The sequence below is a fragment of the Pseudophryne corroboree genome, chromosome 10 (assembly GCF_028390025.1).
Source record: "Pseudophryne corroboree isolate aPseCor3 chromosome 10, aPseCor3.hap2, whole genome shotgun sequence".
NCBI lineage: Eukaryota > Metazoa > Chordata > Amphibia > Anura > Myobatrachidae > Pseudophryne > Pseudophryne corroboree.
In genome coordinates, this window is record NC_086453.1 from 93,999,342 (window position 1) to 94,015,413 (window position 16,072).

The 16,072-nt window shown below is 46.7% G+C and overlaps 1 protein-coding gene across 1 annotated transcript in view; it reads right to left on the reverse strand.

The window, feature by feature from the left end:
- Positions 1–16,072, reverse strand: part of TOMM40 (translocase of outer mitochondrial membrane 40) — a 70,905-nt gene that overhangs the window by 12,834 nt on the left and 41,999 nt on the right. Inside the window, exon 9 of the mRNA XM_063942600.1 lies at positions 12,541–12,643. Within this exon, the coding sequence (XP_063798670.1) occupies positions 12,541–12,643 (103 nt within the window). The remainder of the gene's footprint in view (positions 1–12,540; positions 12,644–16,072) is intronic.

Genomic DNA, 16,072 nt, shown 5'->3' on the forward strand with positions numbered 1-16,072 from the left:
GGATTACATGAAGTGACAGAAGGATTTGAGCAAGCCTACATCCACAGAAGATCTTCTCCAAGATGTTTGGAGCAACCTCCCTGCTGAGTTCCTTCAAAAACTGTGCCCAAGTGTACCCAGAAGAATAGATGCAGTCTTGAAGGGAAAGGTTGGTCGCACCAAATATTGATTTGATTTAAAGTTCTCTTCTGTTCATTCACTTTGCATTTTGTTAATTGAAAAAAAAAAAAAGGATTTTAATTACCTACCTGTAAATACTTTTCACGTAGTCCGTAGAGGATACTGGGGTCCATTTAGTACCATGGGGTATAGACTGGTCCACTAGGAGCCCTGGGCACTTTAAGAAATCAATAGTGTGCGCTGGCTCCTCCCTCTATGCCCCTCCTACCAGACTCAGTCTAGAAACTGTTCCCGAGGACACGGACATACCTTGAGAGAAGGATTTAAAAGGACAGTGGTGAGATTCGAACCAGCACACACAAAACAAGAGGAAAGCCATGCTAACCAAACTTGAACCGGAACAGCAACAGCTGAACCAACAATAACACTTAACCAAGTAACAGTGCAGGAAAACACGGAGCACTGGGCGGGCGCCCAGTATCCTCTACGGACTACGAGAAAAGGATTTACCGGTAGGTAATTAAAATTCTAAATTTTCTCTTACGTCCTAGAAGATACTGGGGTCCATTTAGTACCATGGGGATGTACTAAAGCTCCCAAACCGGGTGGGAGAGTGCTGATGTTCATGCAGAACTGATTTAACAAATTGAAAGTCCTCAGAGGCCAAAGTATCGAACTTGTAGAACTTAGCAAACGTGTTCAAACCTGACCAAGTAGCTGCTCGGCAGAGCTGTAAAGCCGGGACACCCCGGGTAGCCGCCCAGGAAGAACCCACAGACCTAGTAGAGTGGGCCTGTACAGATCATGGAACCGGCAAACCTGCCGTAGAATAAGCATGCTGGATAGTAAGCCTGATCCAGCGAGCAATAGACTGCTTTGAAGCAGGACACCCAATTTTATTGGGCTCATAGACAACAAACAGCGAGTTCGATTTTCTGTGACGAGCCGTTCGCCTCACATAGATCTTCAAAGCCCGCACAACATCCAAGGACATTGAAGTAGCAGAGGTGTCGGTAACCACCGGAACCACAATAGGTTGGTTGATATGAAACGCAGACACCACCTTAGGAAGAAATTGCTGATGAGTTCAGCTCTATCTTCATGAAAATCAAATAGGGGCTCTTGTGAGACAACGCCCCCAGCTCTGACACACGTCTTGCTGAAGCCAAAGCTAACAGTGTGACGGTCTTCCACATAAGAAACTTTACGTTATCCTCCTGTAAAAGGCTCAAACCATTACGATTGTAGGAACTGCAACACCACATTGAGATCCCAAGGTGCCGTAGGAGGCACAAAGGGCGGTTGGATGTGCAGAAAACCCTTCAAAAATGTCAACCTCAGGGAGAGAAGCCAATTGTGACTGGAAGAAAAGAGATAAGGCTGAAATCTGGACTTTTATGGAGTCCAAATGTAGGGCCACATCCACACCCGACTGCAGAAAAAGCAGAAAACATCCCAGTTGAAATTCCAACGCAGGAAATTTCCTGTTCTCACACCAAGAGACATTTTTTCCAAATACGGTGGTAATGTTTAGACGTTACCCCCTTTCTGGCTTGAATGAAGGTTGGAATAACCCTGTCTGGGATCCCTTTCCGGGCTAGAATTTGACGCTCAACTTCCATGCTGTGAAATGTAACAGCGGTAAGTCCTGATAGACTAACGGCCCCTGTTGTAGAAGATCCTAGCGAAGAGGTAGATGCCACGGATCCTCTAAGAGCATCTCCAGTAGATCCGCGTACCAGGACCTTCTTGGCCAGTCCGGAGCAATGAGAATTGCTTGAATCTTTTCCCTTTTTATTCTTTTGAGAATTCTTGGGATCAATGGAAGTGGTGGAAACACGTACACCATCTGGAAGACCCATAGAGTCACCAGAGCATCCACTGCCACAGCCTGTGGGTCTCTCGACATGGAACAATACCGCTTGAGCTTCTTGTTGAGACGAGAGGCCATCATGTCGATTTGTGGAATTCCCCACGAATGTGTCAAGCACCCGAACACCTCCGGGTGAAGGCCCCACTCTCCTGGGTGGAGGTAATGTCCGCTGAGGAAGTCTTCTTCCCAGTTGTCTACTCCCGGAATGAAGATTGCCGACTATGCCACAGCGTGTCTTTCTGCCCAGAGGAGAATCCTTGTTACCTCTGACATTGCTGCTCTGCTCTTCGTTCCGCCCTGCCGGTTTATGTACGTTCCCGCTGTCACATTGTCCGACTAAACCTGAATGGCGTGATCTTGAAGATGTGATGCCGGTAGAAGGGCGTTGTATATGGCCCTTCGTTCCAGAATGTTGATTAGAAGAATGGTTTCCTGACTTGACCATTTTCCTTGGAACTGTTCCCTTTGGGTGACTGCTTCCCAACCTCCGAGGCTTGCGTCTGTGGTTAGCAGAATCCAATTTTGATGAGAAGTCTGAAGCCACCACAGAAGAGAAATCCTGGCTTTGGCGAGACACTGATCCTCTGGTGCATGTGAAGATGCAATCCGGACCATTTGTCCAACAGATCCAGCTGGAAGGGTTTTGTGTGAAAACCTTCCGTATTGCAGTGCCTCGTAAGAGGCCACCATCTTCCCCAGTAGGCGAAACATGGTTTTAGAACATCCCGCACCATCGACTTGATTATCAATGCCTTTTCTAATGGAAGGAATACATTCTGGGACTCCATATCCAGTATCATCCCCAGGAACGGAAGTCTCAGTGTTCTAGGTGAGTTTTTGATTGGTTCAGAATCCACCCGTGATCCCGGAGTAGTCAGGATGAGAGGGCAATGTTGTCCGACAACCTCTCCCTGGATGGTGCTTTTTGTCAGCAGATCGTCCAGGTACAGTATTATGTTCACTCCTTGTTTGCGGAGGAGAAACATCATCTCTGTCATTACCTTGGTGAACACCCTCGGTGCCGTGGAGAAGACAAATGGCACGACCTGGAACTGGTAGTGACAGTCATGTAATGCAAACCTTAGAGAAGCCTGATAAGGTGGCCAGATTGGAATATGAAGGTGCGCATCCTTGATATCCAGAGACACCAGGAATTCCCCCTCCTCCAGATCTGAGATCACCGCTCTCAGAGACTCCATCTTGAACTTGAACACCCGTAAGTATGGGTTCAGTGACTTTAGGGTTTAAAATGGGCCTTACCGAACGGTCTGGTTTCAGTACCACAAACAGGTTGGAATAACCACCCTTGTTTTGCAGCTGAAGTGGAAATGGAACAATGACCTGAGTCTGTACTAGTTTTTAAATTGCTTCCTGTAAAGTCATACTTACTTCTTGAGAAGCTGGTAAACCTGATTTGAAGAATCTGTGAGGTGGGAGTTCCTGAAACTCCAGTCTGTAGCCCTGGGCGATAAGATCTTTGACCCAGGGATACTGGCATGATGTTGCCCAAACATTACTGAAATAACGTAACCGAGCTCCCACCTGCCTGTCTTCCAGGCAGTGCGGTCCACCATCATGCTGAAGGCTTTGAGGAAGCAGAACCGGAGTTCTGTTCCTGTGAACCTGCAGTTGCTTGTTTTCTGGGTTTACCTCTATTGCCTTTCAAGGCCGTAGAAGAACCTTTGGTTTTATTCTTAAATGTGGATGTCCGAAAGGACTGCAGAGTTGGAGCAGAGTAGGTCTTCCTAGCTAGGGGGGGGTGGGGGGGGGGGCTGCGGAAGGAAGGTGTGTAGACTTACCCACCATAGCCTTGGATATCCACGTATCCAGTTCATCTCCAAACAGGGCCTCACCTGTGAATGGTAGGCTTTCCACACCTTTTCTGGAATCCGCATCCGCAGTCCACTGGCGTAGCCATAGGCCCCTGCGTGCTGACACAGCCATGGCCGTGGTGCGTGCATTGAGCAAGCCTATTTCTTTTATGGCCTCTACCATAAAAAATTGCTGTAGGAGTAAAACTATCTTACCTCTGGATAAGGAATCTAACCCTTCAATTAGGTTACCAGACCCTAGTGATCCATGCACACGATATAGTAGGTCTTTGGGCCACCCCCACAGCTGTGTACAGAGATTTGAGAGTGGTCTTAATCTTGCGGTCAGCCGTGTCTTTTAAGGAGGCTGCCCCCGGGACAGATAAATTTATCTTACGTGACAACCTAGATACCCATGCGTCAATCGGTGGAGTTTCCCATTTTTTCCTATCATCCTGAGGAAACGGGAAGGATGCGCATAACCTTTTAAGGATCTGAAACGTCTTGTCAGGATTAACCCAAGTTTCTTCAAACAGGGAATTCAACTCCTTTGATGCAGGGAAAGTAGCAGAGGATTTCTTTTTTACATTAAAATAAGATTCCTAATCCTCCTCTGTCACCTTGTCACGAATGTGCAGGACCTCTCTAATAGCTTCTATCAGAGCCTGTACTCCTTGTGATAGAGCTGCATTCCCCCCTCCCGAGTCCACCTCACCGTCCTCCGCGTCTGATAAGTCATCATCAGTGTCAGCCTGCGGGATTTGGGCCAGAGTACGCTTTTGTGGACAAATGGCAGGGGTCTGAGACACTGGTATGGGAAATTAATCTCTATTCATCAGGTCATCCACACACTGTCTTAAGTATTGCGTCTCTTTCTCATTATAGGATAATTTATTAGAAATAATTGAGATCATCCCTTTAACGGAATCCAACCATGCTGGTTCGGACCCACTAGCCTGAGAATGTGTACTATCCTGAGTACACTGTAGTGATCCCCCCGGGGAAGACAAACACTTTGCTGTGCATGAAACACACTCCTTTGACATTGTAGATGTGAGGGATCACACACATACACGAAAAAAGGTTAAAGCACAGTTAACCCACACAGAGCCCTCTAGGGAGACAAAGAGTATGATGAAGCCAGCCACACCGCACCCTTACTGCTAATGCAAAGCTTAGCTGGGTCGCAAACTAAGTACCCTTAATAGGGACATAGTATTCCAATATCGCTCTCCCCCCTTGCTATGACCCCCTGGTACTGCTGAGGTAGACTGGAGTTCTTGTGGAGGAGCTGCGCTTCCCTGCCAGTCTGTCTGTGTGAAGCTGCAGAGGGAAAATGGCGCTGGTGAGCTGCTGGATCCGCTCATAGTGAAGCCCCGCCCCCTCAATGGCGTGAGGTCTTCCCGGTTTTTTATACTGGCTGAGGTGATTTTGGTGCTTAACAGTGGGTCAAAGCCCCTGTAAGCGCTTTGAAAGTGTGGGTATTATGTGTTAAAACAGCTCAGCTTGCTCCTCAAGTGGTGCAGCAATGCTGATCTGAGCCCTGGAGACACAGCCTGCACTCAGAGCTGCGCTCCTACCCTTGTGCTGCCATAATAGCCGGCGACCCGCTAACCGGGATGCCGGCATAGTACTCACCACTCTTCATTCTTCATTCTTCTGGCTCTGTTAGGGGGTGGCGGCGTGCTGCAGGAATGTACGCTCTCCATGGTGGGGCTTGCGAATGGTTCCCTAAGGAGCTCAGTGTCCTGTCAGCGGGGAACGGGACCACTAACCCTAAAGGAGGTTGGGCCATCCCCCCCCCCTTAAGTCCCACGAAGCAGACAAGCTGGTGTCTGCTGCCAACCAGCCCTGTCTGAAAATAACAGAGAAAATATAATGCAGAAAACTCTTCAGGAACTTCCCTAAGCGTGACTGGCTCCTCCGGGCACATTTTCTAAACGGAGTCTGGTAGGAGGGGCATAGAGGGAGGAGCCAGCGCACACTATTGATTTCTTAAAGTGCCCAAGGCTCCTAGTGGACCCGTCTATACCACATTGTACTAAATGGACCCCAGTATCCACTAGGACGTAAGAGAAAAAAGAAAAAAACAAACTATTAAACACTTCTATTTTTGAAAGCATTCTTACTTTGCAACATATTTTTTCCTCACCTGCCTAAAACTTTTGCACAGCACTATACATCCCACTGTGCCAATCCCAATAAGGCAGAGTGTGATTCAGGTTGCAGTATTGTATCAAAGAGACTAACTATGAGGCAATGTAACCAGACATGATGCTCCATGTTATAACAGGTGGAATACCTCTCAGATCTTTCTTGCACGTCTGGCCAATTTCAAAATAGCAAAACACTATACTATATAATTAAATCATTTTTTGTTTACCATTTATGTTGACAGTGCCTAAAGAATTTAAATTTGTTCCTCTGTCCATCTATTGCTGAGGCTGAGGCTAATAGGCCCTACACACACTGGACGACATGAGTGAAAGATATGAACGAGATACCGTTCATATCTTTCAGTACGGAGGCACCAGCGATGAACGATGCGCGGCCCCGCGCTCGTTCATCGCTGGTGCCCCGTTGCTTGTGCATGCAGGCCAATATGGACGATCTCGTCCATATTTGCCTGCACTGCTATGGAACCGGGTGACGGGGGGAGTGAAGAAACGTCACTCCCCCCGTCACTGCCCCCTCCCGCCTCTGGGTCGCCCGTATCCGCCGTCGGGCAGCCCGGCGGCGCATCGCGCAGTGTGTAGGGCCCTTAACACTTTGCAAGGTAACCACTGCACCTGTCATACGTGGCCATCGTACCCAGATTTACGCCAGCACTGGCAATGGGCAATACACAGAGGATTCAAACTCAAGAGTTAAAAGCTTCTTTAAAAAGGTGGAAGTTGTGGTAAAGAACCTTCAAACAAAAAATTAATTTGAGGGTTGAAAATAAAATAGACAGACACCGGCAACAATTGGAGCAGAGGGGTCTTTCAAGCAGCACCCACTGAATGGTATTGGGATAATGTTAGCAATACTGAAGTCACAGGATGAAAAAAAAAAAAAAAAAAAAAAGTGTAAAAAATAAGAATTTACTTACCGATAATTCTATTTCTCGTAGTCCGTAGTGGATGCTGGGGACTCCGTAAGGACCATGGGGAATAGCGGCTCCGCAGGAAACTGGGCACATCTAAAGAAAGCTTTAGGACTATCTGGTGTGCACTGGCTCCTCCCCCTATGACCCTCCTCCAAGCCTCAGTTAGGATACTGTGCCCGGACGAGCGTACACAATAAGGAAGGATTTTGAATCCCGGGTAAGACTCATACCAGCCACACCAATCACACCGTACAACTTGTGATCTGAACCCAGTTAACAGCATGATAACAGAGGAGCCTCTAGAAAAGATGGATCACTACAGCAATAACCCGATTTTTTGGTAACAATAACTATGTACCAGTATTGCAGACAATCCGCACTTGGGATGGGCGCCCCGCATCCACTACGGACTACGAGAAATAGAATTATCGGTAAGTAAATTCTTATTTTCTCTAACGTCCTAAGTGGATGCTGGGGACTCCGTAAGGACCATGGGGATTATACCAAAGCTCCCAAACGGGCGGGAGAGTGCGGATGACTCTGCAGCACCAAATGAGAGAACTCCAGGTCCTCCTCAGCCAGGGTATCAATTTTGTAGAATTTTACAAACGTATTTGCTCCTGACCAAGTAGCTGCTCGGCAAAGTTGTAAAGCCGAGACCCCTCGGGCAGCCGCCCAAGATGAGCCCACCTTCCTTGTGGAGTGGGCATTTACAGATTTTTGGCTGTGGCAGGCCTGCCACAGAATGTGCAAGCTGAATTGTACTACAAATCCAACGAGCAATAGTCTGCTTAGAAGCAGGAGCACCCAGCTTGTTGGGTGCATACAGGATAAACAGCGAGTCAGTTTTCCTGACTCCAGCCGTCCTGGAAACATATATTTTCAGGGCCCTGACAACGTCTAGCAACTTGGAGTCCTCCAAGTCCCTAGTAGCCACAGGCACCACAATAGGTTGGTTCAGGTGAAACGCTGAAACCACCTTAGGGAGAAACTGAGGACGAGTCCTCAATTCCGCCCTGTCCGAATGGAAAATCAGATAAGGGCTTTTACAGAATAAAGCCGCCAATTCTGACACGCGCCTGGCCCAGGCCAGGGCCAACAGCATGACCACTTTCCATGTGAGATATTTTAACTCCACAGATTTAAGTGGTTCAAACCAATGTGACTTTTGGAACCCAAAAACTACATTGAGATCCCAAAGTGCCACTGAAGGCACAAAAGGAGGCTGTATATGCAGTAACCCTTTTACAAACGTCTGAACTTCAGGGACTGAAGCTAGTTCTTTTTGGAAGAAAATTGACAGGGCCGAAATTTTAACCTTAATGGACCCCAATTTCAGGCCCATAGACACTCCTGTTTGCAGGAAATGTAGGAATCGACCCAGTTGAATTTCCTCCGTCGGGCCTTACTGGCCTCGCACCACGCAACATATTTTCGCCAAATGCGGTGATAATGTTTTGCGGTTACATCCTTCCTGGCTTTGATCAGGATAGGGATGACTTCATCCGGAATGCCTTTTTTCCTTCAGGATCTGGCGTTCAACCGCCATGCCGTCAAACGCAGCCGCGGTAAGTCTTGGAACAGACAGGGTCCTTGCTGGAGCAGGTCCCTTCTCAGAGGTAGAGGCCACGGATCCTCCGTGAGCATCTCTTGAAGTTCCGGTTACCAAGTCCTTCTTGGCCAATCCGGAGCCACGAATATAGTGCTTACTCGTCTCCATCTTATCAATCTCAGTACCTTGGGTATGAGAGGCAGAGGAGGGAACACATACACTGACTGGTACACCCACGGTGTTACCAGAGCGTCTACAGCTATTGCCTGAGGGTCCCTTGACCTGGCGCAATACCTGTCGAGTTTTTCCCAACGGTTTATAATCATGTGGAAGACTTCTGGGTGAAGTCTCCACTCTCCCGGGTGGAGGTCGTGCTGAGGAAGTCTGCTTCCCAGTTGTCCACTCCCGGAATGAATACTGCTGACAGTGCTATCACATGATTTTCCGCCCAGCGAAGAATCCTTGCAGCTTCTGCCATTGCCCTCCTGCTTCTTGTGCCACCCTGTCTGTTTACGTGGGTGACTGCCGTGATGTTGTCCAACTGGATCAACACCGGCTGACCTTGAAGCAGAGGTCTTGCTAAGCTTAGAGCATTGTAAATGGCCCTTAGCTTCAGGATATTTATGTGAAGTGATGTCTCCAGGCTTGACCATAAGCCCTGGATATTCCTTCCCTGTTTGACTGCTCCCCAGCCTCGCAGGCTGGCATCCGTGGTCATCAGGACCCAGTCCTGAATGCCGAATCTGCGGCCCTCTAGAAGATGAGCACTCTGCAACCACCACAGGAGGGACACCCTTGTCCTTGGTGACAGGGTTATCCGCTGATGCATCTGAAGATGCGACCCGGACCATTTGTCCAGCAGGTCCCACTGGAAAGTTCTTGCGTGGAATCTGCCGAATGGGATTGCTTCGTAGGAAGCCACCATTTTACCCAGAACCCTTGTGTACTGAGACTTGGCTCGGTTTTAGGAGGTTCCTGACTAGCTCGGATAACTCCCTGGCTTTCTCCTCCGGGAGAAACACCTTTTTCTGGACTGTGTCCAGGATCATCCCTAGGAACAGAAGACAAGTCGTCGGAACCAGCTGCGATTTTGGAATATTGAGAATCCAATCGTGCTGCCGCAACACTACCTGAGATAGTGCTACACCGACCTCCAACTGTTCCCCGGATCTTACCCTTATCAGGGAATCGTCCAAGTAAGGGATAACTAAAATTCCCTTCCTTCGAAGGAATATCATCATTTCGGCCATTACCTTGGTAAAGACCCGGGGTGCCGTGGACCATCCATACGGCAGCGTCTGAACTGATAGTGACAGTTCTGTACCATAAACCTGAGGTACCCTTGGTGAGAAGGGTACATTTTGACATGAAGGTAAGCATCCTTGATGTCCCGAGACATCATGTAGTCCCCTTCTTCCAGGTTCGCAATCACTGCTCTGAGTGACTCAATCTTAAATTTGAACCTCTGTATGTAAGTGTTCAAAGATTTTAGATTTAGAATCGGTCTCACCGAGCCGTCCGGCTTCGGTACCACAACAGTGTGGAATAATACCCCGTACCCTGTTGCAGGAGGGGTACCTTGATTATCACCTGCTGGGAATACAGCTTGTGAATGGCTTCCAAAACTGTCTCCCTGTCAGAAGGAGACATCGGTAAAGCCGACTTTAGGAAACGGTGAGGGGGAGACGTCTCGCATTCTAATTTGTACCCCTGAGATATCACCTGAAGGATCCAGGGGTCTACTTGCGAGTGAGCCCACTGCGCGCTGAAATTCATTGAGACGGGCCCCCCACCGTGCCTGATTCTGCTTGTAAAGCCCCAGCGTCATACTGAGGGCTTGGCAGAGGCGGGAGAGGGTTTCTGTTCCTGGGAACTGGCTGATTTCTGCAGCCTTTTTTCTCTCCCTCTGTCACGGGGCAGAAATGAGGAACCTTTTGCCCGCTTGTCCACGAAAAGACTGCGCCTGATAATACGGCGTCTTCTCATGTTGAGAGGCGACCTGGGGTACAAACGTGGATTTCCCAGCTGTTGCCGTGGCCACCAGGTCTGAAAGACCAACCCCAAATAACTCCTCCCCTTAATAAGGCAATACTTCCAAATGCCGTTTGGAATACGCATCACCTGACCACTGACGTGTCCATAACCCTCTACTGGTAGAAATGGACAACGCACTTAAACTTGATGCCAGTCGGCAAATATTCCGCTGTGCATCACGCATATATAGAAATGCATCTTTTAAATGCTCTATAGGCAAAAATATACTGTCCCTATCTAGGGTATCAATATTTTCAGTCAGGGAATCCGACCACGCCAAGCCAGCACTGCACATCCAGGCTGAGGCGATTGCTGGTCGCAGTATAACACCAGTATGTGTGTAAATACATTTTAGGATACTCTCCTGCTTTCTATCAGCAGGATCCTTAAGGGCGGCCATCCCAGGAGAGGGTAGAGCCCTTACAAGCGTGTGAGCGCTTTATCCACCCTAGGGGGTGTTTCCCAACGCACCCTAACCTCTGCCGGGAAAGGATATAATGCCAATAACATTTTAGAAATTATCAGTTGTTATCGGGGGAAAACCACGCATCATCACACACCTCATTTAATTTCTCAGATTCAGGAAAACTACAGGTAGTTTTTCCTCACCGAACATAATACCCCTTTTTGGTGGTACTCGTATTATCAGAAATGTGTAAAACATTTTTCATTGCCTCAATCATGTAACGTGTGGCCCTACTGGAAGTCACATTTGTCTCTTCACCGTCAACACTGGAGTCAGTATCCGTGTCGGCGTCTATATCTGCCATCTGAGGTAACGGGCACTTTAGAGCCCCTGACGGCCTATGAGACGTCTGGACAGGCACAAGCTGAGTAGCCGGCTGTCTCATGTCAACCACTGTCTTTTATACAGAGCTGACACTGTCACGTATTCCTTCCAACAGTTCATCCACTCAGGTGTCGACCCCCTAGGGGGTGACATCACTATTACAGGCAATCTGCTCCGTCTCCACATCATTTTTCTCCTCATGTCGACACAAACGTACCGACATACAGCACACACACAGGGAATGCTCTGATAGAGGACAGGACCCCACTAGCCCTTTGGGGAGACAGAGGGAGAGTTTGCCAGCACACACCAGAGCGCTATATATATATATATATATATATATATACACAAGGATAACCTTATATAAGTGTTTTTCCCTTTATAGCTGCTGTATGTTTAATACTGCGCGTAATTAGTGCCCCCCCTCTCTTTTTTAACCCTTTCTGTAGTGTAGTGACTGCAGGGGAGAGACAGGGAGCTTCCCTCCAATGGAGCTGTGAGGGAAAATGGCGCCAGTGTGCTGAGGAGATAAGGCCGCCGATAAGGGGGCGGAGCCTATCTCCCGTTTTTCTATGTATTCTGGCAGGGGTTAAATGCATCCATATAGCCCAGGAGCTATATGTGATGCATTTTTTGCCATCCAAGGTGTTTTTTTATTGCGTCTCAGGGCGCCCCCCCCAGCGCCCTGCACCCTCAGTGACCGGAGTGTGAAGTGTGCTGAGAGCAATGGCGCACAGCTGCAGTGCTGTGCGCTACCTTGTTGAAGACAGGACGTCTTCTGCCGCCGATTTTCCGGACCTCTTCTGCCTTCTGGCTCTGTAAGGGGGCCGGCGGCGCGGCTCCGGGACCCATCCAGGCTGGGCCTGTGATCGTCCCTCTGGAGCTAATGTCCAGTAGCCTAAGAAGCCCAATCCACTCTGCACGCAGGTGAGTTCGCTTCTTCTCCCCTTAGTCCCTCGATGCAGTGAGCCTGTTGCCAGCAGGTCTCACTGAAAATAAAAAACCTAAACTAAAACTTTCACTAAGAAGCTCAGGAGAGCCCCTAGTGTGCACCCTTCTCGTTCGGGCACAGAGATCTAACTGAGGCTTGGAGTAGGGTCATAGGGGGAGGAGCCAGTGCACACCAGATAGTCCTAAAGCTTTCTTTAGATGTGCCCAGTCTCCTGCGGAGCCGCTATTCCCCATGGTCCTTACGGAGTCCCCAGCATCCACTTAGGACGTTAGAGAAATAAACCTGTAAGCAAACATGGTTTAAAGTGGAACATCTTATACCTTTAAAGAGCAGGTTGGCTTTGGGGAGGTCCAGCTGGTAACCAAAGGAGACGCTTGTGTCCTGCATCCGAGCGCTGGCTTCAAACTCTACTCCTAATTGCAGCTAAAAACAGGATATATATTATGAACATATGGTTAAGGAATGATAAAGTTCCCAAAAATATCGGAATTGCTACACTGGGAAAACGCAGACACAAACACACCATCGCAATACAGTCTAGAGCTTCGCATCAGCTAAAATTGCACAAACATGGTTTATGCAATTTACCAAAGTCTTATAAAAGGATGCTATAAAATGTAATGTATACTCACACATGTACACAGCTAAAGTCAAGTTAATGGACCGTTAGAAACACCCAACGTTTTCTGCAGTGGCCTTTGAACTTATATGCAGGTAGTGTGGAGCGTATAGGGCAAAAAGCATACCCCTATTATGCAAATATTATCTCCAATATTTTGAGACCTCCATAAAGACCTGAAAGTTTGTTAAAGGTAGCACTGATGGAAGCAGTTAGTATTATTGGCTCTTCACAAAAGAAACCTTATTGTGTATGCATATTCAGGAGATAGGAACTACACATTGTGAGCTCCACAGTGACAGGGACTGATGAGAATGAAATATTCTCTGGAGAGACCTACAGAATGCATGTGCGCTATATAAATATTGCTTAATATATAAAAGGGTATCAGCAGCTATTTTATAAACAGCTTGCATTTTATTCTTACATTTCTGCTGTTATTCTTCATACTACAAGGTTTATGCAGATGTAGCCATGCTCATCTATCCTCCGTGTGGTGTATAGTGCGCAAAACTAGTTGCATTACGTTTCCCTGTGCCTTGTCCTAGCGTGGCGTATTCAGTCGCAATGTAATGAATTGAGTGTCTAGTGGGTGCATCCACCAGGTGTCGCCTGTCAAAACCAGCATTGCATGTGTTACATCTCCATTGCAAAATGAAAATGCTTACAGTTTAAGAACCACTTTTCTTTCTTTTTTTAGATGCTTTTTCATTTCCATCTCAAATGCACCGAACACTATAAAGTAGCAGGTTATATATAGTATGGTGGATATACTGTAATGTATAGAAACAGAAAAAAACACTGCGCCTCTTTGAGGAAAGAGACAATTACAAGTGAAGTGAAATTTAATTCATTGACATGTTATTAAAAAGTAATAAAAAATTAGTAAAAAAAAAAAAAAAAGATAATTTTTCTATTTATATAGATGAACACCTGTTTTAGTATGCAATATCTATTTAGAAGGTTGTGTATACATTGATAAAAATATAAAAAATGTATAGCAGCCAACATGAAAGAAAAAATATATATGAAAAGCATGAAACGGCATGTAATAGTCACCCCTTTTTTGAGGATTCCATGTCCACACTAGGGTGGCCAATCCCGGGCCACTTTTTCAATCCCGGGTATCGGGATTGAAAAATGGTCAATCTGGGGATTCCCGGAATTGGCTTTTTTCCCCTGTGTGTCCGCCTGCCCCACACAACTCACCATACTACGGGGCAGGCCACTTCCTTCGGGCTCGGCGGCGGGTGACGGGCGGCTTTCCTTTGGGCTCAGTGGCGGATGACAGGTGGCTGACTGCGCAGCGTGACCTCTGACTTCACATCACGCTACGCAGAGGGAGTCGGGAAGAGGAAGCTCAACGCTGCCCGGCATTAAAAACATAAGGGGCCGCCTGATCCCGCAATTATTGGAGCTTCCAATCCCAGGATTGAATCCCGGACAATTTTTGGCCTAAATCCCGGGATCCTGCTGATTCCGGGATTGGCCACCCTAGTCCACACTATTGTGGTAATGAGAGTGTGTCCGGCTCCTAATATGAGACCTTAATGCATAAACTCATTCACAAGTTGTGGATAGTGGGTCCTGGCAGTATGTTGCTGTCGAAAAGATGTGAACACCCCTCCCCCAGCGAAACGCGTCAAGCCAGCGGCACCCCAGGATATTTATTGGATTCCCACTCGGACTTCTCCACTTGGATCTTTTTTTGTGACCTGAACCACACCTTTATCATGTCGAACATGGATGGCGAATTTCGGGGTCATTATTGACACAGCTGCAGATTCTTTGCTTTAGGGGACTCGTTCAATTACAGATTTTACCATCTGCTGACCATAGGACCCCATCCCCAAGCTGGGACAGCAACATACTGCCAGGACCCACCATCCACAACTTGTGACTGAGTTTATGCATTAAGGTCTCATATAAGGAACAGAACACATCCAGCATTACCACCCTAGTGTGGATGTGGAATCCTCATAAAAGGGGTGACTATTACATGCCACTGTTTCATGCTTTTTCTTACAGATTTTTTCTTTTATGTTGGCTGCTATCCATTTTTTTATATTTTTATCAATGTATACATAACCTTCTAAATAGATATTGCATACTAAAACAATCTATATAAATTGAAAAATGAAAAAAAAAAATTTTTATTACTTCTTTTTAATAACATGTCAATGAATTCAATTTCCCTTCACTTGTAATTTTGTCTCTTTCCTCAAAGAAGCGCAGTGTTTTTTTCTGTTTTTGTTTATAGTCCATGAGATTGACTATCCCTGCATTTCACACAGCAGCTTGGTGATCAGAGCTCATTTTAGCGCCAGTCCTTTAAAATACTAGTTTATTTCTTCCCATTTTGCAAACTGTAATGTATGTTTAGCAAGCCTTACCATAATAACAGCTGTTTTATTATACACTGCAAATTTTGCCGTGCTGGGGCACTCATGATTATATACTGTATATTTTACATTACAAATCTAATTTTTTTGCACACCAGTGTGAGAATGCAGATGTATGCTACCTTACAATGTTGTCTGGAAATCACTGTAACGTAGCATTTCATATGCAGATACAGCCACACTCACCCACAGAATATAGGCATACTTATTTCAGTAGAAGCTGTTTGTGCATTCTATGAGCATAGCAATGCATATAAGGTATTCCTGGTAGTGTGCGTCTGAGACACAAAGTTCTAAGCAAGCAGATCTTTTTCTGTGTTGTCATTCTTAGTTACAGTGTGTGATCACTTTATATGCAATCCTGGGGCAAAGCGTCCATGTGTAAGGAAAGGTAGCATTACGTGAGCACATTGCAGAAATGGATGGTCGGCGCTTGCTGAATATGTACTGCACAAGTCACAGTGTGTAATAAAATGAGACTTGTAATATATAACATACAGTATATCCAGCATAAAATTAACAGAAAAATATTCTAAATTGTTTTTTCAAAACATCTGGTCCTTTGCGGGAAATAAACCCTAGCTAACGGGCATAGTAACCATCGGCGATACAAACATGCCAAGAGAGCCACAGATGGACACCTGCAGTGACATAGTGATGTAGCTCATTGTAATATTTTTTTTTATATATATAGTGCTGTGTCCCAACTCAATCGCCGATTGTAATTTCAGAGAGCTGTGTAGAACTCTGAACTGTGCTTTTCTTTCTGTGCGTTGGAGACACTGAGCAAATCTTTTTCTGTGTTCACATTTCTACTTAATACAGGTTGAG